This window comes from Mastigoproctus giganteus, chromosome 5, assembly GCF_048544385.1.
Source record: "Mastigoproctus giganteus isolate SK-2022 chromosome 5, ASM4854438v1, whole genome shotgun sequence".
Lineage (NCBI taxonomy): Eukaryota > Metazoa > Arthropoda > Arachnida > Uropygi > Thelyphonidae > Mastigoproctus > Mastigoproctus giganteus.
In genome coordinates, this window is record NC_143579.1 from 104,869,754 (window position 1) to 104,897,059 (window position 27,306).

Consider the following 27,306-nt stretch of genomic DNA (forward strand, 5'->3'; position numbering starts at 1 on the left):
TATTATGGAACCCGAAGAAAAGGCCTTTTCCTAAGTGACCTATGTAAACGCAGGTAAATGATTACATAGTGATATTGGCTGAAGTCCAGATTAGTATACACTGGCAGGTACTTCGATGAAAGGGAGGAAGATCAATTAACTGCCAACTCTTAAACTATCTAGAAACCTTCCGTCTGATCAACGATTGGCAGTATGGATTCCGTCAGTGTCAATCCACTGGTGATATTCTGGCTTATGTTACCCATTTATGGACTAATTCAACGGAAAGGTTCTGTGAAACATAAGTAGTTGCTCTTGACATCTCAAAGGCTTTCGATCGTATTTGGCATAAGGGTCTTCTAAACAAGCTTCCATCTTATAGTTTGCCAACTGTTTTTAGTAATTGGTTATCCAGTTTTCTCTCTGATCGCTCACTGAGGGTAATGATAGATGGCTCTCTGTCTTCTAACTTCTCCACTAATGCCAGTGTCCCCCAAGGTTCAGTTCTTTCCCCCACTCTTTTCCTCTTGTATATTAATGACCTTTTTCCATTGACTGGAAATCCTATCCATAGTTTTGCCAATGATAGCACATTGCATTCTACTTTCCATTGAACCCCCAAGGTTCCACAGAAAACTTGCCCTGCTCAATCAGCTTCAACTTCTCGAAAATCTGCTACCAATTCCTTAAATGCCGATCTTCAGGTTATTCTCCAGTGGGGCAAAGACAACTTACTTCATTTCGATACTTCTAAAACTCAGTCTTGTCTTATATCTATCTCGCAAAAAGGATTATTCTGCTCCTATGCTTATCTTTGGTGATACTCCGATTTCTAGGCAAAACGATATCTCTCTTTTGGGGATTACCTGACTTCTAATCTCTCTTGGCACAAGCACATTACAAATATTGCTTCCTCTGCATCTAAAAAACTTGGTTTTCTCTTTCGCTTTCAGCGTTACTTTTCTTCCAAACAGCTGTTCAACTCTGTACAAATCGCAAATCTGCCCTACCATGGAATATTGTTCCCACATCAGGGGTGGTGTCCCCACAACCTCTCTCAGGCTTCTTGGTTCCGTTCAGAAGAGGGCAATTAGGTTAATTAATGATTCGTCTCCAACAGTCTCTCTCCACTAGCTGTCTCATAGATGTACTGTTTCTGCTGCATGCCTCTTCTACAGATATTTCCATGGGCACTGTTCTTCTGAATTGGCTTCTATAATTCCCGCTCTCTCTTTCAAAACAGTCCGAACACATGCAGCCAACATCCATTTACTGTTCAACTTCAAACTCATAGAACCAACTTTTCATCTTCCTTGTTTATTCATTCAACTGCCATTTTATGGAACAACCTTCCTTCATACGTATTTCCTGAAAATTTGTCTACAGAAGTTCAAGTCCAATGTCAACAAATATCTTTTTTCTTCTCAACCTCCAACCCAAGCACGGTACTAAGTACTATAGGTTCTAATACCTCTCGTGCTTACCTAAAAAAAAAAAAAAAGTCTCTCTCTCTCTCTCTCACACACACACACACACACTTGGGAGGGGGAATTTGGAATCAAATTCTCCCACATACCTTTTAACACCAGTTTCTGACATGAGTTATTTTCATGATTTTGATTCAATATACTATGGGATTGTTAGAGGTTAACATGTTTTGCATCAGGTAACCACAAAATAGGCCTGACGTAGCTGACTGATACTCGAACCATGGTTAATTCAAATGCTGGCTTGAGTTGACCATGGTTCAAGCCCACATTAACAGCAAATATGACAACATTCTTGTTTTCTCTAGCTTACAAATCCTCTGAACCCCAAAGGTGGCTGTCCAGGCTATAAACAGACAACATATTAATGAGTGATGCTGTCTATCTCTTTCTTTAATTGGCTGGGGTGAACCAACACCATTCAACCAGCCACTGTAATTCATCCCTACCCACCTGCCCTTCAGAGTAGATGAACAGACGAATAAAGGCAGTGCCTCTGTGCCAGTGATATAACTTGGTGCAATGTACTCCCCACGTGCATTTTTCAGTAAATTGCACTGTCATATGAATTTCATGAAAAAAAACCAAAAAATTCAAGGAGCTGAAAGCCTGAAGAACAACAAATTTTAAGGAATTACAAATGGGTTAAATTACATATATCATAACTAAATATTTCTAATTCAACAATGTTTGCATTTGACAATTTTTATTTCACTTAAGATTAAACCAATATAAAGTGAAATGAAAGATTTCGAGATACAAAACAAGCAAAAAGAAGAGGTACTAGAATTAGTAAAAGAGGTGTTAGTGAAAAAAAGTTAGGCTCAAGAAAGGTAGAAAATAACATCAAAATAAAAATATATTGAATATTTTAAATTATACTTACAACAGTTGTAGTAATCAAGAAAAATCCTAAACCTAAGGCAAGTTGCAAGTTATACTTTCCTTGCTTTTTATTATATTCTGACATCCAAGAGCCTGAAGGCACTGGCATATCATTCATACTGGGAGGTTTAAAATGTGACGGGGCATAATCTGACATAACTCTTTTACACCCAGGACCTGAAATGCAATATATGAGCACTCATTAAGCAAAAGGTAAAGGTAACTAATATATTTATATTTAGTTGTTAAATAGTATGAACCAGAGCAGTAATGCTTAATATGTTCTATGTATCAATATTTGTAAAATAATAAGAGAAGTTTACCTCAACATAGTATGTAGAACACTTCCGTATGATACCCTCCAGCAATTAAAACGAAAAACTTACATTAGAGTAACAAATGATTTAAAAAATAATTAAAAATCAATTTAACACAATTAAAAATCAATTTAATGCAATTAAAAATAAGAAAATTAATTAAAAGAATTTAAAGAAAAAAATTGCAAAACGATTTTCCTTCCTGAAGCTGACAACGATTTTCGACCGTATGTTGTGATCACAAGAATGAAAATTACCAAATAGGTGTGAGTATGAAACTTAAATAGGAATTATTTGTCTTCGTGCATGTGCATAATAGCCCACCAACATTAACATAATTTTCGTGTAATTTAATTTCTACGGTTCCTGCAATTAATAGTCGTGTATAATTACGTTGGACACTTAAGTATTTTGGCCTTGTTAAATAAAAAAGTATATTTTTCATTAACACCGTGAAAGGCTAATTCTGATGCTGCTGAACGAGAAGCACGAACTGAGGCCACATGTTGATTAACACGAATATTCAAAGGAACACGCATCGAACCCTGGTAAGATGAGTCGCAATCACCGCAAGAAATGTTGTATACCAGGTCATTAATTTGGGTTCCGAACAAGGAAAGGACTGAGCAATTGTTCACTATAGTGTGTAATTTCCGTATTGGCCTGGCCACAATTTTAAATTTGGTATCTTTAAAGAATCTGTTAAGCTGTTCGTGCCATTGTTCAACATATTGGACAGAAATAAAGTATTTTTTGATATTACTATTGTTGATTGGTGCAGTATTTTGTACCCTAATTTGGTTTATTGTAACAAGGGTATAACCCCTGTTTAAGAACCTGCTGAGCCCAAAGCAGATTCCATCGTTGAATATTTGTAGGCATTTAGAAATTGATTGAAGATAATCGATCTTTTGTAGGTGAACGGGTGATAGCTGTTATAATGTAGAAGCATACCAGTGTTTGTAGGTTTTCGATAGATATCACGCGTTCACCTACAAAAGATCGATTATCTTTAATCAATTTCTAAATGCCCACAAATATTCATGAAAGTGTAGTGCATTTTAATGATTTGAATTAATAGCTAATACAATTTACACTATAAAAATGACCTTTTAGAGAGCTATACAACGAAAATTTCAACTTTCAAGGTTAACGAAATACCAAAAAACGTGTTACTGGGTTAACATTACGATATTTTCACGATATGATGGTGTCTCTGGAATGGATTAATATCGTAAAGTGGGGGTACACTGTATTGTACAGCTACGAGCATGGTTTGAAATGAGCTATTTATGAATGTTTAACATTCATTTTTTGCAATTAATGTTCATATTTTCGATTTTATCGATACTTGATACTTTGAGGGAAAAAAAAAAAAAAAAACTTGTAAATTTGTAAATCCGGGAACTGCCTGTAGTATGTAATCAATTCACAAAGGGAGTTAGGCAAGCTAAGGGAGATTATGAGAGGTCTCTAGAAAGGAATGCAAAGAAAAACAGCAAAGACTATGCTTACATTAGAAGTAGATGGAAGGGGTTTAATCACATTGGGCCACTTGATGTTTATGGGTTAACCGTTGATAACGCTGTGCAGACAAACTGAATGGGTATTTTCCATCAACATTCACACATGTGAAATTTAGTGTGAATGTAGAAGTTTATCAAACTCTAACGAGGAGCTAAACGACTTTGTGATAACTGAAAGGAAAGTGGAGGAGAAAGGTGGTTGAACGTTGGAACAGGCTTCCATCTGTTGTTGTGGAAGTGGATGGATTGAATAAATTCAAGGGAGAAGTAGATAAATTCTTGGAGAGTATGGATGGATGAACTGAGTTTTTTTTTTTTTTTTTGGCTCATGCTATATAAGCTTGCTTTCTTGCATCATTTGCCATTACTACTACTACTAAATGTTACATTTTAAATGAAGTAATCACAGCACTGAAGTAATCAACCGGTGCAATACCACCACTTTGCTTATTGGAGGCTTGAAATGGTGGAACCCATGTTTAGTCTCTTGAGCTAAGTTCTGGTCAACCCTTCCCTATCTCTTTTTTTTTTTTTTTTTTTTGATTTGGTAGTTGTTGGCGCATTGGCTTCTGTTGCCATATTGCACCTCCCAAGGTTTTTGCAGTACTTTGATCCAAGCCCGAGGCGGGAATCGAACCCGCGACCTTTGGGTTGCCGGGCAGGTACTTTACCCACTCGGCCTCCCTATCTCTTCCATCATGAAGTATGATTGATGACTTTTGAGATTATGATGAACATCGTGGTGAGATCCAATATTCCTTACATTTCGAGGGTACAGCTCTAAAACGGTGTTCGCAGGCCGGCCGCTAGTTAGTACACCGGAACGAACCTATTGGTAACTCTCTAGGAGGCTTCCGGATCAGCTAGTGTATAATCTTGTTACCTCTACTCTGCCAGATAGTGACTGGAGGGAGTCCGAGTAGTGTGTATGCGGGGAACATTGTGGAGGCCACGTTATGTCAAGGATCTGGGTATATTCTTACCCTATGTATGCCATATCCAAACATTTCATTACTTCCTACAGCATGTCCCACCCACTTTTTCTTACTATTGAATACACCATGAATTGTCAAACTAATAGAGCAAGCTTATCTGTGAAAAGGTCTAAACCTCTCAAGCACTTCCTAATTCATTTCACAAATATACGTGGTCTCAATTCTAAACTTAACGATGTCCATTTCCACTTAGTTTGCCAAACCCCATGTACTTTTTCTGACAGAATCTCAGTTATCGGTTGATTCAACTACTGCTCATCTCAGATGCCCAAATTATTCGCTGTATGATTCCTTTCGCCTCAAAGGAGAGACTGCTTCTACAGGAATGGGATACACTTAAATAGAAAGGGTGCAAGAATGTTTGCTGATGCTATCGAGGCAGTGTTAGGTGGGCCGGAAAACTGCTAGATTGGGGGGATACAAGGACTAATAGATTAACAGTAGCCACTGGCAGAGGAGAAAGTGATTCTTGCACTGCTTCTATTGGAATGAGCAGCTGCCTGGAAAATAGGATGCAGGATATTTCAGAGACTGCTGGGAATCATGGGGGTACAGGTGAACACATGGGTTGTGTTAGGGTGGCTAAGAGGAAGAGCAGGTGCATGTATACTTGCGTGTACACCAATGCTAGGAGTTTAGTAAATAAATTTGATGAATGTCTACAGAAAGGATAGACAGGATAGAAAGGGAGGAGGGGTTATGCTATTAGTTGAAAAACACATAAAATCCAAGGAAGTGAAGCCAGTGGACATCGCTGGACAGTGCAGTGTCGAGTCAGTTTGGTCTGACATAAGCATTGGGAGATCAAAATTGAGGGTAGGAGTGTGCTATAGGCCTAATGACTCTGATGAGTATAATAAGAAAATCAGAGAGTCTTATAATGGGGGATTTTAATTTCCCAGATTTTGACTGGAATTTGGGGGCTGGTCACTCACACACTAGCAAGGCTTTTGTGGATTTATTGGATGATTGTTTTCTACATTAGGATGTTCGGGAGGCAAGTAGAGGGAGTAATACTTTTGATTTGATTATCAGTAGTGATTCTTCATGCATTAAGAATCTGCAGATAAATGAACCACTAGGTGGCAGTGATCACAGTGTTCTGAAGTGGGAGTTACTCAAAGAGGTAACTACCATTAGGGGTAAAGGGAAGGGGTATTGCTTTCGGAAAGGCGACTACGATGGACTGAGACAGTATTTAAATTCTATACAGTGGGATCAACTGATGATGTTACCAACAGCAAATTCAAAATGGGAAGCATTCAAAGAACTTATCTTGAAAGCTACTAGGCTTTACATACCAACTAAGAAATTTTGTTCAAGGTTTAGGCCTAAATGGATGTCAGATGAACTAATGAGGCATATGGCAGAGAAGAAAAATGCATGGGATACATACAAATTAACACGTGACACAGAAGCCTATGATAGATACAAGTTGATCCATAACCAAGTTACAAAGGAGGTTAGGCAGGCGAAGGCAGATTACGAGAGATCCTTGGCAAGGGATGCGAAGAAAAACAGTAAAGAGTTCTTTACTTATGTAAACTCTAGAAGGAAGGGGATGAATCAGATTGGTCCACTTGATATCGATGGGTCAACTGTTGGTGACCCTGCTCAGGTAACTAACAAACTAAATGAGTATTTTGCATCGACATTCACACATGAGGAGTTATTCAGCGAGGGGAATGCCAGATTAGTGTATTCAACTCTAGCAGTAAGCTAGAGAATCTTGTAATAACTGAGAGTAAAGTGGAGGAGAAATTGTTGAAGATAAACACAAGAAAGGCACCTGGGGTGGATGGGATCTATCCAGTTATATTAAAGGAGGCAGCAAAGGAAGTAAGCAAACCCTTTGCCATAATTATGAGAGCTTCCTTGGACTCAGGGGAGGTACCCATGGACTGGAGATGTGCAAATGTGACCCCAATTCACAAGGGAGTATCAAAGGCTGACAAGTAATTATAGACCTGTGAGTTTAACTTCTGTTCTGGGAAAATTAATGGAGGCACTGGTTAAAGAAGCACTGCAGGATCATCTAGACAAGACTTCAGTTATAACTCGGACACAGCATGGTTTTGTTAAGGGGAAGTCTTGCCTGACCAATTTGATTGGATACTATGATGCAGTCACAAAAGCACTGGATGCAGGGAATAACTTTGATATTATATACTTGGATCTTAGAAAGGCTTTTGATACTGTTGCACATGGAAGACTGCTGTACAAATTGGAGCAGTGTGGCACTGGAGGCAAATTGCTGCTATGGATAAAGGGGTGGTTGAGGGGGAGAAGACAGAGAGTGGTAATCAATGGACACTGCTCATCGTGGACTAATGTTATTAGTGGAGTCCCTCAGGGTTCAGTATTGGGTCCTTTATTGTTTTCTGTATTTATAAATGATATTGATGATGGTATATCAAGCTTAATGTCCAAGTTTGCAGACGATACAAAGGTTGGCAGGGTTGTCAAGGACACTACTGACACTTTGCTGCTGCAACAGATCTGGAAAGGTTGAGCAGATGGGCTGAGAGGTGGCAAATGAAGTTTAACATTGACAAATGTAAAGTACTACACATGGGAAACAGCAACCCCAGAGCAACGTATCAACTCTGTGGTACTACACTGACAGTGGTAGAGAATGAAAGGGACTTGGGGGTGGTTGTGCAGGCAGATATGAAGTTCTCTGAGCAGTGCAAACGGGCTGCAACAGTAGCTCATGGAGTATTGTCAATGATATACAGGAATTTTTCCAGCAGGGATAAGGAGGTGATTATTCCCTTGTATAAGGCAATGGTCAGGCCACACCTAGAGTACTGTATACAGGTCTGGAGGCCTCATTTCAAGAAGGATGTAGAGCTGCTGGAACGAGTACAGAGAAGGGCAACAAGATTAGTGAATGGAACAAAGGGGTGCTCTTACGAAGAAAGGCTTAAGTTTTGCAAATTACAGTGTTTGGAGACTAAGCACCAGTGAGGTGATCTGATAGAGGTGTATAAAGCCTTGAATGGTTTAAGCATGCTCAATGCTGATGGGATTCTTCCTCTAGCTCAGAATAATCACCTGACAGGGCATAAATTCAAATTGAGGAAAGACAGATGTAGGATAGACGTGTGGAAATTTGCCTTTAGCCAGCAGGTGGTTGGTTGGTGGAACAGACTTCCATCCCTTGTAGTGGAGGTTGATAGGCTAAATAAGTTTAAGGCTCAGCTGGACAGGTATTTTGAACGAACAGAGGGGTGAAGTGGAAGTGGGTTTTTTTTTTTTTTTTTTTGGCTGATGCTGCATAAGCTTGCTTTCTTGCATCAAATGCCTCTACTAATGCTAATCTCCTACTCTTAATGTCATTGGTGCCAACGTGTACAACAACATCACCTTTTGTGCCCTTAAAAGCTGATATATGCTTTACAATGTCATCAACTTATGCCCTGGCAGACAAACCCTGGTCCTGTTCATCTATCCTTTTTACACAATATATTCCCCGTCTCCCTGACAATAGTCACCAACAATAACTAGTTCCTTTGGGACCAGCGCATTCTGCCTTTGAGATTGCCGCTGTGTTGCCTGATGGCCAGGAGTGAGCTCTGGCGTTGAATTGGGCAGCTGAGAGCTTGACTGGCCCCTCATTAATTTCTTCGAGGGCATCTACCCTACACCTTAAGCTCTCATAGATGCCCAGTAGAACGCGAGTTGATGCCTAATTTCTAGACACTCTCTGCACCTGGCACACACAAAGACATCCTCCTTGGCTAGATCAAGTTCTGTTCCAGAGAGTTCGGCACACATTTCACAAGTTCCACATTTTTTAGGCTGTGATGCATTGGAGAATCGCCCCCCCTCTCAATTCTCCCCCCGAGTCACAGCACTCTTGCCACTTTGTGCCCGTTGCTTTGTTGCTCTAGTCTGGGGCATGATATTTTAAATTAATAAGATCAATAAATTTAGTTAATTAATTGTCAATACTACGTTATCTAATAGAATCCTAAATGCAGTGATGCGTATTACACTATATAATTATACGTTAGAGCTGCCTAGTTACCACAATTAAAAATTTGAATTTGTGAATTTGTGACTCCCCCGAGTCACAGCACTCTTGCCACTTTGTGCCCGTTGCTTTGTTGCTCTAGTCTGGGGCATGATATTTTAAATTAATAAGATCAATAAATTTAGTTAATTAATTGTCAATACTACGTTATCTAATAGAATCCTAAATGCAGTGATGCGTATTACACTATATAATTATACGTTAGAGCTGCCTAGTTACCACAATTAAAAATTTGAATTCCCTACTACTCTATACAAAAACAATGGCTTCAAGATTCAAACAAAATACCGGTTTTATGTATATTAAGTAGTAATCTACAAAAACTCTTTATCTAAATTAAAAATAAAAATAACAAGCACAACTATAAGACTACATATAAAGTACAATATAAAATAACAATTAGGTAAATAAAAAGGCAGACTTGACTGAGCATGCATGACACTCACTGTACCTGCCGGTCTGTATACTGGCAACGTACTACGTACTCACAGTATTTTTTTTTTTTTTTTTTTTTGTTTTTCAGAAAGAATAAAAACAATTTCCTGACTACATAAGAATTTGATTATAAAAATATAAGTAGATAGTTATAAAAACATGATAATGGAAATAGGTAATTATTATTTTCAAGTAATATATTTTGTATTGCCTGAAAATAATAATATGAGTATATTTTGTGATTATTTGTAATAATTTGTGAATTATTACACTTGTGAAAAGGTGAATTAAATAAAAATATATATAGTACTTAATGCTATAGATCCAATGATTTTAACTTTCTATCAGTATATATATATTAAACTTTCCAAAAAGAATGGTAGTACATTTGTTAAAACCATTTCAAGTGAAAATAAACTGAACATGTGCAATGAAGATGTATTATTTTTACTGAATTTTTCTCCATTTTGCCGACGTGAAATCATCAATAATTTTATCCTAATTTATGTTTTGTGCGATGTGAGTTTCAATGGATACAATTCATATATTGGTTAGTCGTTCTTGTCCAGTTGTTGATCTAAGGTGATTTTTAATCAATTTGAGTTTACTCGAGGACCTTTCACAAGAAGTTACTATTATAGGCAGGGTAAGAAAAATCCATAATACTATTTCTGTGTTTGGATAAGTTATTTTTAGCTATATGGTGCAAGGAAGCTTGAGGCTTAGGCTGCACAAGTCAAAAAGAAAAAAATTTCTGAATTACTCTTTGTATGTGTGTGTGTCAGAGAGAGAGAGAGAGAACAAGTCAAAAGTAGAAGGGAATCACCAAGAAAGAGAAGAATGAGGATATCCAGCTCAGGACCAAGCCCATACTCACCAGATGTCAGCCCATGAACACAATACTCCTGAATCAATTGGGGAAGATACATGTATGTATGTATGTATGTATATATATATATAGAAAGTTAAAATCATTGGATCTATAGCATTAAGTACTATATGTATTTTTATTTAATTCACCTTTTCACAAATGTAATAATTCACAAATTATTACAAATATATACAAATAATCACAAAATATACTCATATTATTTTCAGGCAATACAAAATATATTACCTGAAAATAATTACATATTTTTTTTTATCATTTTTATAACTCTACTTTTATTTTTATATGTAGTGGGGAAATTGTATTTTATTCTTTCTGAAAACGAAAAAAAAAAAAAAATTACGGCACGTACATAGTACCAAGAGAAGTAAAATACTCTGTGAGTAGTACATTGCCAGTATATAGTCAGTATCATACATGCTCAGTCAAGTCGGAACTGCCGACTGAACACGATTCACTCCAGATTGGAGCTGGTGGTGATTTGCGGACTGACAGTGACTCACGACACTGAAGTGCAGAATTACCGAATGAATATTAAAATAAAAATTATATTTTTCGCGAGGTGGGGAACTTTTAGGTAATCCTGCACTTTAGTGTCGTGAGTCACGGTCAGCCAACCAGTCACCACAGCTCGGAACTGTCGTGAATCGTATTCTGACGGGCAGTTCCGACTTGACTGAGCTTGTGCAACACTTACTCTATCTGCCGGCTGCGCTGTATCTGCTCATCTGTGCTGGGAATTGTCATGGAGCATGCGCGACACTCTCCGTATCTGCTGGTCCATATATTCTGATGGAGAAGTTCCGACTTCACTGATCATGCGCGACACTAACTATATTTGCTGGTCTATATGCTGCGAATTGTCACGGAGCATGCGCGACACTCACTATACACTGGCAATATACCACGAATGCACAGTAATTTTTTTTTTTTTTTTTTTCTTTTCAGAAAGAATAAAAAATTTTCTGACTACATAAAAGAATTTGATTAGAAATATAAAAGTATAGAGATTGATAAAAACAATAATGGACATACCTATATACTTTTTTTTCGTTTTCGGAAAGAATAAAAAAAACAAATTTCTGACTACGTAAGAAATTGATTTTAAAAATGAAAGTAGACAGTTATAAAACAAAGGAAATAAGTAATTATTGTTAATTTTTAATTATTATTTTCAGAGCCCCTAATTAATTATTATTTGCAGAACTCCACGTTGTCCACCACCACCCCTGGGAGATGAGTCAGGCACAGTACTCTGGCTGCTCTCCGTCAGGGATCGCCAGAGTTTCCTGACGGAGAACAAAAATCAAAAAAAAATTAAAAAAGAGAGCATTAGTGAGGGAGATAGCTGAAAGATGGGGGTAAAAAGGAAGGAAGAAGAGGAAAAATGCGTCAACTGCAAATACTGTTTGCTTTAAACGTTTGAATTAACGAAATGCTGTTTTTTCCTAGGCTAGTGGAGAAAAGAAAAGCAAAGAATAAAGATACCTTCTTTGCCTTCATTGATTTAGAAAAAGGCTCTGTTTAGATAAGACTCCGTTCCAAGAAAGGAATTATGCAAAGCCCTTCAAAATATGTCAGTTGATCCAGAGCTTGTGGAACTGATTAGGGCAGCATTTCCCAAACGTTTTCAGTCAGGGAACACTTTTCATCTCACAATATATTAAGGGAACACTTAAGAAACACAAGTTCGGTGGAAGTGAAAAAACTGTTTGCTAATAATTTTTTACATACGATGCACTGGTCGTCAGGAGCATTTTTTTTACATTTGGATACTTTTCTCAGCAAACATATTTCCAAAAGTCTTTTTCTGATGCCATGCCACAGGATAAACAAGAAAATTTTTATTTTAATTTCGGCTTTACATGTGTGGGAAATAAAGATGCTCTTTCTGGATGACCAGTGCTTTGTATCACAAAAAAAAATTTTAGCCAACAGTTTACTATTATTATTAGCCACATGGAAGCCTAAAAAAAAAAAAAAAAAATATTCCCCCTTTTTCCCTGAGAGAGAGAGAGAGAAGGAAATCACCAAGAAAGCAAAAAAGAAAAGAATGACGATATCCAGCTCATGACCCTGGGTCTGCCAAGCATTCACCAGATGTGAGCCCCTGGGGTTTTCTTTGGCTTCCACTAAAAAAAACTTGTTTCGTAAATAGAAAAAAGAAATGAAAGTGGGATGAAAAAGAAAAACAAAAGCGAGAAGAAAAGTGTTCCGTGACTAAAAAAGTTTGGGAAACACTGTCCTAATCAGTTCCACAAGCTCTGGATCAACTGACATATTTTGAAGGGCTTTGCATAATTCCTTTCTTGGAACAGAGCCTTTTCTAAACGGAGCCTTTTTCTAAATTGATGAAGGCAAAGAAGGTATCTTTATTCTTTGCATTTCTTTTCTCCACTAGCCTAGGGAAAAACAGCATTTTGTTAATTCAAACATTTAAAGCAAAGTGTTCGCAGTTGACGCCTTTTTCCTCTTCTTCCTTTCTTTTTACCCCCATCTTTCTGCTATCTCCCTCACTAATGCTCACTCTCTTTTTTTTTTTTTTTTTTTTTTTGTTCTCCGTCAGGAAGCTCAGACGATCCCTGACGGAGAGCAGCCAGAGTACCGTGGACAGCCTGGCTCATCTCCCAGCGGTGGTGGCGGACAACGTGGAGTTCTACTAGGCAGTGGTTTTCAACCGAGGTGCCACGGCACTTTAGGATGCCGCAACAACATTCCAGGGGTGGGTGCCACGTAATTTGGGTTTAAGTTACTTAAACTTATTATTATTTTTTAATTTATGTTTATTTCATTATAAAAAAGTGTACAGTATCTATTTCAATTTTGTGGTCATCTATAACAGATGTTTACTTAGTACCTCTATATAAAGAATAAAATCATATACTGTATATATATATAATTTGTATAAATGATGATTAATATCTTTAATATAAATAGATAGTGAATGTCTTTAATTACAAATAGATACTTTAGCCTGCAGGCAGAACTGTACCGGTTAGAATAATTTTATCTCTAAAGTTTCCATTTTCTGTTGAAGCCAAGACATGAAAGCTACAGTATCTATTTGTAATTAAAGATATTCACTATCTATTTATATTAAAGATATTATTTTACTGGCTAAACACCTAATCATCATTTATATCCTAAGGATTAGCATTAGCATTAGTAGAGGCATTTGATGCAAGAAAGCAAGCTTATGCAGCATCAGCCAAAAAAAAAAAAAAAAACCACTCCCACTTCACCCCTCTGTTCGTTCAAAATATCTTGTCCAGCTGAGCCTTAAACTTATTTAGGCTATCAACTTCCACGACAAGGGATGGAAGTATGTTCCACCAACCAACCACCCTCGCTAAAGGCAAATTTATGCACGTCTATCCTGCATCTGTCTTTCCTCAATTTGAATTTATGCCCTCTCAGGTGATTATTCTGAGCGAGAGGAAGAATCCCATCAGCATTGAGCATGCTCAAACCATTCAAGGCTTTATACACCTCTATCAGATCACCTCGCTGGTGCCTAGTCTCCAGACACTGTAATTTGCAAAACTTAAGCCTTTCTTCATAAGAGCACCCCTTTGTTCCATTCACTAATCTTGTTGCCCCTCTCTGTACTCGTTCCAGCAGCTCTACATCCTTCTTGAAATCAGGCCTCCAAACCTGTATACAGTACTCTAGGTGTGGCCTGACCATTGCCTTATACAAAGGAATAATCACCTCCTTATCCCTGCTAGAAAAATTCCTATATATCATTGACAATACACCATGAGCTACTCTTGCAGCCCATCTGCACTGCTCAGAGAACTTCATATTTGCCTGCACAACCACCCCCAGGTCCCTTTCATTCTCTACCACTGTCAGTGTAGTACCACAGAGTTGATACGTTGCTCTGGGGTTGCTGTTTCCCATGTGTAGTACTTTACATTTGTCAATGTTAAACTTCATTTGCCACCTCTCAGCCCATCTGCTCAACCTTTCCAGATCCTGTTGCAGCAGCATAGTGTCAGTAGTGTCCTTGACAACCCTGCCTACCTTTGTATCGTCTGCAAACTTCGACATTAAGCTTGATATACCCTCATCAATATCATTTATGAATACAGAAAACAATAATGGATCCAATACTGAACCCTGAGGGACTCCACTAATAACATCAGTCCACGATGAGCAGTGTTCATTGATTACCACTCTCTGTCTTCTCCCCCTCCCACCCCTTTATCCATAGCAGCAATTTGCCTCCAATGCCACACTGCTCCAATTTGTGCAGCAGTCTTCCATGTGCAACAGTATCAAAAGCCTTTCTAAGATCCAAGTATATAATATCAAAGTTATTCCCTGCATCCAGTTCCTTTGTGACTGCATCATAGTATCCAATCAAATTGGTCAGGCAAGACTTCCCCTTAACAAAACCATGCTGTGTCCGAGCTATAACTGAAGTCTTGTCTAGATGATCCTGCAGTGCTTCTTTAACTAGTGCCTCCATTAATTTTCCTGGAACAGAAGTTAAACTCACAGGTCTATAATTACTTGTGTCAGCCTTTGATCCTCCTTTGTGAATTGGGGTCACATTTGCACATCTCCAGTCCATGGGTACCTCCCCTGAGTCCAAGGAAGCTCTCATAATTATGGCTAAGGGTTTGCTTACTTCCTTTGCTGCTTCCTTTAATATAACTGGATAGATCCCATCCACCCCGGGTGCCTTTCTTGTGTTTATCTTCAAAAATTTCACCTCCACTTTACTCTCAGTTATTACAAGATTCTCTAGCTTACTGCTAGAGTTGAATACACCTCTGGCTTTCCCCTCGCTAAATAACTCCTCATGTGTGAATGTCGATGCAAAATATTCATTTAGTTTGTTAGCTACCTGAGCAGGATCATCAACAGTTGACCCATCGATATCAAGTGGACCAATCTGATTCATCCCCTTCCTTCTAGAGTTTACATAAGTAAAGAACTCTTTGCTGTTTTTCTTTGCATCCCTTGCCAAGGATTTCTCGTAATCTGCCTTCGCCTGCCTAACCTCCTTTGTAACTTGGTTGCATATCAACTTGTATCTATCATAGGCTTCTGTGTCATGTGTTAATTTGTATGTATCCCACGCATGTTTCTTCTCTGCCATATGCCTCGTCAGTTCATCTGACATCCATTTAGGCCTAAACCTTGAACAATATTTCTTAGTTGGTATGTATAGCCTAATAGCTTCCAAGGTAAGTTCTTTGAATGCTTCCCATTTTGCATTTGCTGTTGGTAGCATGATCAGTTGGTCCCACTGTATAGAATTTAAATACTATCTCAGTCCATCGTAGTCGCCTTTACGAAAGCAATAACCCTTCCCTTTACCCCTAATGGTAGTTACCTCTTTGAGTAAATCCCACTTCAGCACACTGTGATCACTGCCACCTAGTGGTTCATTTATCTGCAGATTCTTAATGCATGAAGAATCACTGCTGATAATCAAATCAAGAGTATTCTTCCCTCTAGTTGCCTCCTGAACATGCTGAGGTAGAAAACAATCATCCAATAATTCCAGTACAACGGCCCATTTATCCTCATATAATTTGTATTATGAAATGTAATTTTTATAATTATATTATTGATAAATATCATATAACATTTATATTTTTATTATATATATATTGGGAAAATTGAGTAGGGGTGCCGCAAAAAAAAATAAATTACTTAGGGGTGCCGTTATTAAAAAAAGGTTGAAAACCACTCTACTAGGGGCTCTGAAAATAATAATTAAAAATTAACAATAATTACTTATTTCCTTTGTTTTAACTGTCTACTTTCATTTTTAAAATCAATTTTCATATGTAGTCAATTTTTTTTTTATTCTTTCTGAAAACTAAAAAAAAAAAAGTATTGCACGTAGTATATTGCCAGTGTATAGTGAGTATCGCGCATGCTCCGTGACAATTCGCAGCACAGAGCAGCAGATACAGCGGCAAAGAGTTAGCGTTGCGCATGCTCAGTCAAGTCGGAACTGCCCGTCAGAATACGATTCGCGACAGTTCCGAGCTGCGGTGACTGAATGGCTGACCGTGACTAAGGACACTAAAGTGCAGGATTAGCATTAGCATTAGCATTAGTAGAGGCATATGATGCAAGAAAGCAAGCTTACTCAGCATCAGCCAAAAAAAAAAAAAAAAAAAAACCTCTCCCATTTCACCCCTCCGTTCGTTCGAAATACCTGTCCAGTTGAGCTTTAAATTTGTTTAGGCTATCAACTTCAACAACAAGTGATGGAAGTCGGTTCCACCAACCAACCATCCGCTGGCCAAAGGCAAATTTCCGCACATCTATCCGACATCCGTCCTTCCTCAATTTGAATTTATGCCCTCTGAGGTGATTATTCTGAGAAAGATGAAGAATCCCATTGGCATTGAGCATGCTCAAACCATTCAAAGCCTTATACACCTCTATCAGATCACCTCGCCGGTGCCTAGTCTCCAGACTCTGTAATTTGCAAAACTTAAGCCTTTCTTCGTAAGAGCAACCCTTTGTTCCATTTACTAATCTTGTTGCCCTTCTCTGTACCCGTTCCAGCAGCTCTACATCCTTCTTGAAATGAGGCCTCCAGACCTGTATACAGTACTCAAGATTTGGCCTAACCATTGCCTTATACAAGGGAATAATCACCTCCTTATCCCTGCTAGAAAAATTCCTGTATATCATTGACAAGACACCATGAGCTACTCTTGCAGCTCGTCTGCACTGCTCAGAGAACTTCATATCTGCCTGCACAATTACCCCCAGGTCCTTTTCATTCTCCACCACTGTCAGTGTAGTACCGCAGAGTTGATACATTGCTCTGGGGTTACTGTTACCCATATGTAGTACTTTACATTTGTCAATGTTAAACTTCATTTGCCACCTCTCAGCCCATCTGTTCAACCTTTCCAGATCCTGTTGCAGCAGCATAGCGTCAGTAGTGTCCTTAACGACCCTGCCAACCTTTGTATCATCTGCAAACTTAGACATTAAACTTGATATCCCATCATCAATATCATTCATAAACACCGAAAACAACAATGGACCCAACACTGAACCTTGAGGAACTCCACTAATAACATTAGTCCACGTTGAGCAGTGTCCATTGATTACCACTCTCTGTCTTCTGCCACTCAACCATCCCCTTATCCATAGCAGCAATTTGCCTCCAATGCCACACTGCTCCAATTTGTGCAGCAGTCTTCCATGTGCAACAGTATCAAAAGCCTTTCTAAGATCCAAATATATAATATCAAAGTTATTCCCTGCATCCAGTTCTTTTGTGACTACATCATAGTATCCAATCAAATTGGTCAGGCAAGACCTGCCCTTAACAAAACCATGCTGCGTCTGAGCTATAACTGAATTCTTGTCTAGATGATCCTGCAGTGCTTCTTTAACCAGTGCCTCCATTAATTTACCTGGAACAGAAGTTAAACTAACAGGTCTATAATTACTTGTGTCAGCCTTTGATCCTCCTTTGTGAATTGGGGTTACATTTGCACATCTCCAGTCTATGGGTACCTCCCCTGAGTCCAAAGAAGCTCTCATAATTATGGCTAGGGGTTTGCATACTTCCTTTGCTGCCTCCTTTAATATAACTGGATAGATCCCATCCACCCCAGGTGCCTTTTTTATGTTTATCCTCAACAATCTCTCCTCCACTTTCCTCTCAGTTATTACAAAATCATCCAGCTCACTGCCAATGTTTACTTTACCTACATCATTCTCCTTCCTGAATAACTCCTCATGCGTGAATGTAGATGCAAAATACTCGTTTAGATTGTTAGCCACCTGAGCAGGATCCTCAACTGTTGAACCATCAATATCCAGTGGACCAATCTGATTCATCCCTTTCCTTCTCGAGTTCAAGTATGTAAAGAACTCCTTTCTGTTTTTCTTTGCATCCTTTGCCAAGGATTTTTCGTAGTCTGCCTTTGCCTGCCTAATCTCCTTTGTGACTTGGTTACAGACCAACTTATATCTATCATAGGCTTCCATGTCACCCATTAATTTGTATGTATCCCATGCATTTTTCTTCTCTGCCACATGTCTCATTAGTCCATCTGACAACCATTTAGGCCTAAACCTTGAACAATATTTCTTAGTTGGTATGTAAAGCCTGGTAGCCACCAAGATTAGTTCCTTGAATGCTTCCCATTTTGAGTTTGCTGTTGGTAACATCATCAGTTGGTCCCACTGTATAGAATTTAAATACTGTCTCAGACCATCATAGTCGCCTTTACGAAAACAAAAACCCTTCCCTTTACCTCTGATGGTAGTTACCTCCTTGAGTAAATCCCACTTCAACATACTGTGATCACTGCCACCTAGTGGTTCATTTATCTGCAGGTTCTTAATGCATGAAGAATCACTACTGATAATCAGATCAAGAGTATTGCTCCCTCTTGTTGCCTCACGAACATGCTGATGTAGAAAACAATCATCCAATAAATCCACAAAAGCCTTGCTAGTGTGCGAGTGACCAACCCACAAATTCCAGTCAATATCTGGGAAATTAAAATCCCCCATTATAAGACTCTCTGATTTACTGGCCCACTCTATTTCCCTGTACAATATATTATTATACTCATCAGAGTCATTAGGCCTATAGCACACTCCTACTCTCAATTTTGATTTCCCTATGCTTATGTCACACCAAACTGACTCGACACTGCCCTGTCCATCGATGTCAACTGGCTTCACTTCCTTTGACTTTATGTGTTTCTTAATTAATAGCATAACCCCTCCTCCCCTCCTGTCCTGTCTATCCTTTCTATATACATTGTATTCCCCAAATTCCAGTTCCGCATTACTTATATCTGTGTGACACCACGTCTCTGATATCCCAACAATATCTGCCTTTGATGTTTTGAGCAATACCTCAAATTCATCAAATTTATTTACCAAACTCCTAGCTTTGGTGTACACGCAGGTATACATGCACCTGTTTCTATTCTTAGCTACCCTAACACAACCCATGTGTTTACTTGTAACGCAATGACTACCAGCAGTCTCTGAAATATCCTGCATCTTGTTTTTCAGACTTCTGCTCATTTGAATAGAAGCAGTGCAAGAATCACTTCCACCTCTGCCAGTGGCTACTGTTAAACTATTAGTCCTTGTATCCCCCCCAAACTAGCAGTTTTCCGACCCACCTAACACTGCCTCGACAGCATCAGCAAAAATTCTTGCACACTTTCTATTTAAGTGTATCCCATCCCTGTAGAAGCAATCTCTCCTGTTAACAAGTACAGTCCAGGCTGAAAAAAATTCTACCCCTTGAGCCTTGCACAATCCCTCCAGGGCCGAATTGATCGACAAGGCTCTCATCATATACTCCCTCCTATCGTGCCTGGGCAGAATTGCAGACACTTTCAAGTTCAACCCTAATTCACGGCTTTTTTTCAACAGTGACCTGTACTTGCTAAGTAATTCCGCCGGTCTCCTACTCTTAATATCATTAGTGCCAACGTGTACAACTATATCACCTTTTGTGCCCTTGGATTACCAACTTTTATTCCACCGGAGGTGAATAACTCACTCCTGGTCAACCTGGTCACCCCTGGTTGACCAGGAGCAGAGCTTTTATGAGAGTAATAAATTATTATGACTGAAATATTAAATTATTATGGTGAAATCAGTTACAGCTATGAGATAGAATTAGCCATGCTTGTCTTTTAACATTCAGCGGAAAAAAAAAAAAAAAATGATTCAGACTCTTTCATACTCACGTAAGAAATGAAGAATCGTCCTTCTAGGTGAAGGAAAGTAAAAGATCTTACTAAACACCATTCTGATCGGATTATAAAATTAACAAATAAAAAGTATCCTTTAACCTTCACTACAAGTAAGACGCAACTGAAATTGTTTCACGCACAACGACAGCGCCCCCTAATGAAAATTCCGTATTATGTGTAAGGGAATTTTGGGACAGTTAGTCTCTCGCTGCTAATAGCTGTTACGACTATACTACTGTAGCAAAAACATATTAACAATACATTTAAGGAAATTAAGACACAATAATCCTTCTGGGCATCTGCCCGTCTTACTTCCAAGATTCCAGGACCAGAGAGTAAGATAGGAAGAATTGGTCTTTGTCAGATATGCATTGGATGCATTCATAATAAATCAACCTTATCCTCTCAAAGGTGAAGAAACTTCGCCTTCGTAGTGTTCGTACTGTATGAAGGCAAATTATACTTCATACTGTACAATCACCGAGAAAAAAAAATTACTCAGCTTGTAATTTTTTAAATAATAATCGGGAAACGCTCTTTAAAACATGTATAGAAATATTCACTGTGCTGCCACTTTATTAGGTACACCCCTGCAATGCACACAAATGGTTTATACAACAACACTGCAAGTCAAATAACCACAGTTGTGGATATAAATGCAGCAGAACAACCTTTCTAGTATCAATTAAGCGAACAAACTGTAGAAAGAATGGGGAAAAGGAGTGATCTAACAGACTTCGAACGTGGCATGGTAGTAGGTGCAACACGTGCTGGAAAAAATCATCTCTGAAACGGCAGTTTTCCTAAACTTTTCACGCACCACAGTTTTAAGGGTGTATCGAGAATGGTGCAACGAACAGAAAACATCCTCTCAACAGCACTCCTGTGGAAGAAAATCGCTTGTTAATGAGAGAGGTTAGAGATGGCTAGAATTGTGCAATCAAACAGACGGGCCACAATGTCGCACATCACGTCAGATTATAACCTTGGTGCGCAGAACAAAATATCGCAACGGACCATTAGTCGCACTTTGTCGCGAATGGGCTACAACAGCGGACGGCTCAATTGGTACCTTTGTTATCAGTGAAAAACAAGAGAGCATGCCTCCTGTGGGCACAGCAATACCAGCACTGGACTATCGAGGATTGGAAAACAGTTGCTTGGTCTGACGAGTCGAATTTCCTGGTGCATCATGTTGACGGAAAGCTCAGAATTTGGCCAAAGCAACATTAATCCCTGGATCCGTGATGCCTGACGACTACTGTGCAAGGTGGTGGGGGCAGTTTTATGGTGTGGAGAATGTTTTCTTGGCACACGTTGGGTCCATTGATACCCATAGATTCATGTCTCAATGCCACACGTACCTAAACATCGTTGCCGACCAAGTGCATCCAATGGGAGACAAACGTTGCTACACGTCCGTAGGAATAACCTTAAATTGCCCTACACGTGTCTCCCGGGTGGTGCTAAGTGAGTAACTGCGTTGGCTGCTGGACCTCGAGCTCTGCTTTTGGATATCCCAGCAATTAGAGGATACATTATATTAATACTTAGAACATGGAACATTATCCTAATCTAAATGGCTCCTTTCAGAACCAAACAACAACAACAAAGAACATAGGACACCCTCTGAATATTCTTCAACTTAATATTGAGGGTATAAACCGATCAAAAAGTGACTACCTTTTAAAGGTACTTAACGACTACCATGTAGATGTTGTGCTGCTACAAGAAACACATTGTGAAGATCAAAACCAACTTTACTCTAGATGTAAATTACCAGGATACAGCCTTGTCGCGGCTACTTTCCATAAAAGCTCTGGTACCACTACGCATATCCGAAATAAAATTGACCAAATAGAAATTTTGGACATAAGCACTAATGACATTTTCACTACCAGGGTTGGGGTGATGGGGCTGGAAATAATAAATATCTATAAACCACCATCTCGACCTTGGTGTAAAGAAGCTATCCAGAATGTGCATCATCCATCAATTATTATGGGAGATTTCAACAGTAGGAGTACTCTTTGGGGCTATGCTGACACTAATGCAGATGGCCTTGGTGTGATGGCCTGGTCTGAAGTCGAGGATGTTTTCTTAATGTATGATGCAAAAGAGAAAGGTTCCTTTCACTCAGGCAGATGGAACAAAGATACCAACCCAGACCTCTGTTTTGTCTCAAGAGATGAGTGCGGAAGACCTTTGCAGTGTAGCAGGAAAGTTTTGAATAATTTTCCTCGTAGTCAGCATAGACCAATTCTTGTAAAAATTTGCACCAAAGTTCCAATAGTAAGATCAAAGCCTGTACCTCGCTACTTTGGAAAAGCTCACTGGGAAGCCTTCACTAATGAAGTGGATCACAATATTCAATGGATCCCATCAAAAACCGACAATTATAAGCGATTTGTTGGTTTAATATGCTGCATAGCAAAGAAACATATTCCCAGAGGATACAGGAAAGAATACATTCCTGGCTGGAACAGAAGATGTGATGAGCTATATGAAGAATACCAACTTAGCAATAGAACAGAAATTGCTGATGAACTATTGCAATGCTTAGACTCTGCTAGGAAAGAAAAATGGAACATAATGACAGCGGGTATGAATTTCCAACACTCAAGCAGAAAAGCATGGACACTTCTGAGGAAACTCGGAAGTAGTACTCCCAAATATATTAATAAGAGCTCAGAAGTATCCCCAGGAAAAGTAGCCAAGAGAATTGTCAACATTCCCAAGAGACCAACCGATACTAACAAAGTTGAAGTCAAAAAACTTAAGAAGGAATTAAGAACTAGACTATCCTTGGCTGAAACAACCTCCCAATTCTCAGGAGAATTCACAATTGCAGAGATTTCAACAGCTCTGAAGGAAATAAAACCAGGCAAAGCAGCCGGAGTGGACGGAATATATCCAGAGTTCCTGAAACATTGTGGTCCAAGAGCTCTGAATTGGCTAGATAAATTTTTTAATGACATCTTGCAGAATGGTAGGTTCCCGTCTTTGTTTAAGAGAACTAAAATAGTTGCCATCCTAAAGCCAGGGAAAAGTGGATCTTTCCCTGAAGATTATCGCCCAATTGCACTTTTAAATATATGTTATAAATTAATTGAAAGAATGGTTTACAATAGAATTTCATCCAAAACCTTCCAACACATACCAATTGAACAAGCCGGATTCCGACCAGGCCGAAGCTGCTGCGATCAGGTACTGGCATTTACCAGCCATATCGAGAACGGATTCCAAGATAAGAAGAAGACCATTGCAGTCTTTGTGGACTTGACATCAGCTTATGACACAGTATGGTGACAAGGAATGATTCTGAAATTTTTGAAGATTATTCCTTGTAAGCCCCTCGCGATCCTACTTAACAATATGTTATGCAACAGAATGTTTGAAGTACACTTAAATGGCAGAGTGAGCAAGCCCTATATATTAAATGATGGTTTACCACAAGGATCAGTTCTAGCCCCATTATTATTTAATATCTATACTGCAGATCTTCCAACAACTGCTAGGAAATTCATGTACGCAGATGACATAGCCCTGACTGCCCAGTCTACTGACTTCAATGCAGCCGAAATTGTACTTACAAAGGATCTTCATAACTTGAATAAATATTTTCACACATGGCGACTTAAACCTAATTTAAATAAAACCGAAGTTAGCTGTTTTCATCTGGATAATCATAGGGCTAACTATATGCCACAAGTGGAATATAAAGGTCAACGACTGAAACACAACCCTTTCCCAAAATATCTGGGAATTATAATGGACCGAACACTGACGTATAAACAACACCTTTGTAATATTGCAGCAAAGATAAAAACTAGGAATAACAAATTGCATAAACTCAGTGGAACAGGCTGGGGAGCAAACGCAACGGTGCTACGAACATCAGCCCTTGCCCTACTCTACTCAGTTGCAGAATATTGTTGCCCCGTATGGCTTAATAGTGCACACTCTGTAAAAGTTGAAATCCAACTGAATGACACAATGAGGACAATATCAGGCACCATTAAATCGACACCTTTAAAATGGCTACCAGTGTTATCTAACATCTATCCCCCTCATATAAGAAGAGAAATAGCCTTGCTGAAAGAATGGCAGAAATGTCAAAGAAATCCTCACTTGCCCATACATCAGGAATGCAACCCCCAGAAGCCGGAGAGATTGAAGTCTAGGAACCCCTCATGGAAGCTAGGCGAGAAACTTATCAAGTCATATTTTAATGCTGACCAGACCTGGCGCGAAGACTGGACTACTTCAAATCCCGACCACCTGGGCTTAGTCAGTGATCCATGCAGAGCTGTTCCAGGTTTCAACTTACCAAGAAAGGAATGGACATCCCTGAACAGAATCCGAACAAATCACGGAAGATGCAAGTTTTGGCTGCATAAGTGGGGAAAAACTGAAAACCCATTCTGCGACTGTGACAACGGGCCCCAGACCATCCAGCATGTCATCTCGGAGTGCCCAAAGAGGAGATTTGAAGGCTCCATCCAAGATCTACATAGTGTTACTGATGATGCTATTAAGTGGCTGAATAAACTGGACATTACATTTTAATTCATCAAATGTTACTTATAATTTTTTCTGTAAATATTGTTTTTAGGCTTATTGTAATTTATTTATTTATTTTTTGACATTGTTACAAATGTATCCTCATTTTTTGCCATAAGAAATACTAATAATAAGTGCATCCAATCATGTTGACAGTTTATCCTCGGTCAGATGGTTACTTCCAGCAGGACAATGCGCCGGTTCACAAAGCCCGAATCACTATGGAATGGTTGCAGGAACATGACAATGACTTTTCTTTGCTGCAGTGGCCTGCTCAGTCTGCGGATCTCAATCCTATTGACATCTTTGGGATGAACTGTAAAGGGCTGTTTGCTGCAGGCCTACACCTCCATCGAATCTCAAGGAACTACGTGACACACTCATATTTGCATGATACTGCATTCCTGCACAACGTTTTCAGCATCTTGTTCAATCCATGCCTAAACGAATTATAACTGTTTTGAAGGCTAAAGGAAGCTCAACACGCTAGTAGGTAGGTGTGCCTAATAAAGTGGCAGCACAGTTTATTTGATTTATAGTATTTTTTTTTTTTTTTTTTTTTTTTTTGTTGTCTGGTTGGGCTTCCATCTCTATAATCCGGGAAAAAAATGAGGACTTTGAATATAAAAATGAGGGAACTTTTCTCTATGATACCACAACGAATTTTACATTTTTTTATGGATTCAAAGAACATTTAAAAAATGTTCTTTGAATTTGCTATCAGTTTATTATGATATTCCCAAAGAAAGCTTTTTATGGTTACTGTAAAACTGATAATATTTCTAACAAAATTTTAACTGAATATATCAAATTTCAGGAAAATAACAGGATTCACTCTTACTAGCATAATGCTGATTGTTTAAATGTCTTAAACCTGCAAAAAAAATGATACTCTACAAAGAAAATTTATGTATGAATTCTTTTATATTTTTCTATTGATTCAATTTTTCTTCAGTAATTCTTGCTTGTTGACCAAATACAAATGGAAAATTCTTCATGGTTGGTATCGAAAATTCAATTTTATTAGTAGAAGCCCCTTAATTGACTCTGTAATAAGAGAGTTTTTTCCTTTCACACAATTGTTTTGTACTACGTTATTATAGAATACATACTGTCCCACTAAAATAGCACCGTAAATGACAAAAACTTGAATGAACTTTCCCCAGTGGTTTCAACCACATGTTCAAATATTCAACATACACCTATGAGCCAAAGCATTATGACCAGCGAGTCGAATTGGCCAGTAAATCAAAGACTCTTATAATGGGGGAATTTAATTTCCCAGATATTGACTGGAATTTGTGGGTTGGTCACTAATACACTAGCAAGGCTTTTGTGGATTTACTTCATGATTGCTTTCTACATCAGCATGTTCGGGAGGCAACTAGAGGGAGTAATACTCTTGATCTGATTATCAGTAGTCATTCTTCATGCATTAAGAATCTGCAGATGAAGGAACCACTAGGTGGCAGCGATCACAGTGTGCTGAAGTGGGATTTACTCAAAGAGGTAACTACCATCAGGGGTAAAGGGAAGGGTTTTTGCTTTCGGAAAGGCGACTACGATGGACTGAGACAGTATTTAAATTCTATACAGTGGGACCAAATGATGATGTTACCAACAGCAAATTCAAAATGGGAAGCATTCAAAGAACTTATCTTGGAAGTTACTAGGATTTACTTACCAACTAAGAAATATTGTTCAAGGTTTAGGCCTAAATGGATGTCAGATGAACTAATGAGACATATGGCAGAGAAGAAAAATGCATGGGATACATATAAATTAATGGCTGACATGGAAGCGTACGATAGATATAAGCTGGTCTGTAACCAAGTCACAAAGCAGATTAGGCAGGCAAAGGCAGATTATGAGAAATCCTTGGCAAAAGATGCAAATAAAAACAGAAAAGAGTTCTTTACCTATGTAAACTCTAGAAGGAAAGGGATGAATCAGATTGGTCGACTGGATATTATTGGTTCAACAGTTGCGGATCCTGCTCAGGTGGCTAACAAACTAAACGAGTATTTTGCATCTATATTCACACATGGGGAGTTATTCAAGAAAGAGAATGCCAGAGGTGAAGTAAACTGGCAGTGAGCTATATGATTTTGTAATCACTGAGAGGAAAGTGGAAGAGAAATTAACATTAGCATTAGCATTAGTAGAGGCATTTGATGCAAGAAAGCAAGCTTATGCAGCATCAGCCAAAAAAAAAAAAAAAAAAACCCACTTCCACTTCACCCCTCTGTTCGTTCCAAATACCTGTCCAGCTGAGCCTTAAACTTATTTAGGCTATCAACCTCCACCACAAGGGATGGAAGTCTGTTCCACCAACCAACCACCCGCTGGCTAAAGGCAAATTTCCTGACGTCTATCCTACATCTGTCTTTCCTCAATTTGAATTTATGCCCTCTCAGGTGATTTTTTTGAGATAGAGGAAGAATCCCATCAGCATTGAGCATGCTT

General features: G+C 38.7%; 1 protein-coding gene across 1 annotated transcript in view; it reads right to left on the bottom strand.

The window, feature by feature from the left end:
- The window catches only part of COX7B (Cytochrome c oxidase subunit 7B), a 47,920-nt gene extending 27,504 nt beyond the window's left edge, over nt 1-20,416 (bottom strand). Inside the window, exons 1-2 of the mRNA XM_090373389.1 lie at nt 20,272-20,416; nt 2,353-2,528 (exon numbers count right to left, since the gene is read on the bottom strand). Of these exons, the coding sequence (XP_090229515.1) occupies nt 2,353-2,528; nt 20,272-20,332 (237 nt within the window). The 5' untranslated portion in view covers nt 20,333-20,416. The remainder of the gene's footprint in view (nt 1-2,352; nt 2,529-20,271) is intronic.
- Nucleotides 20,417-27,306: the final 6,890 nt, after the last annotated feature.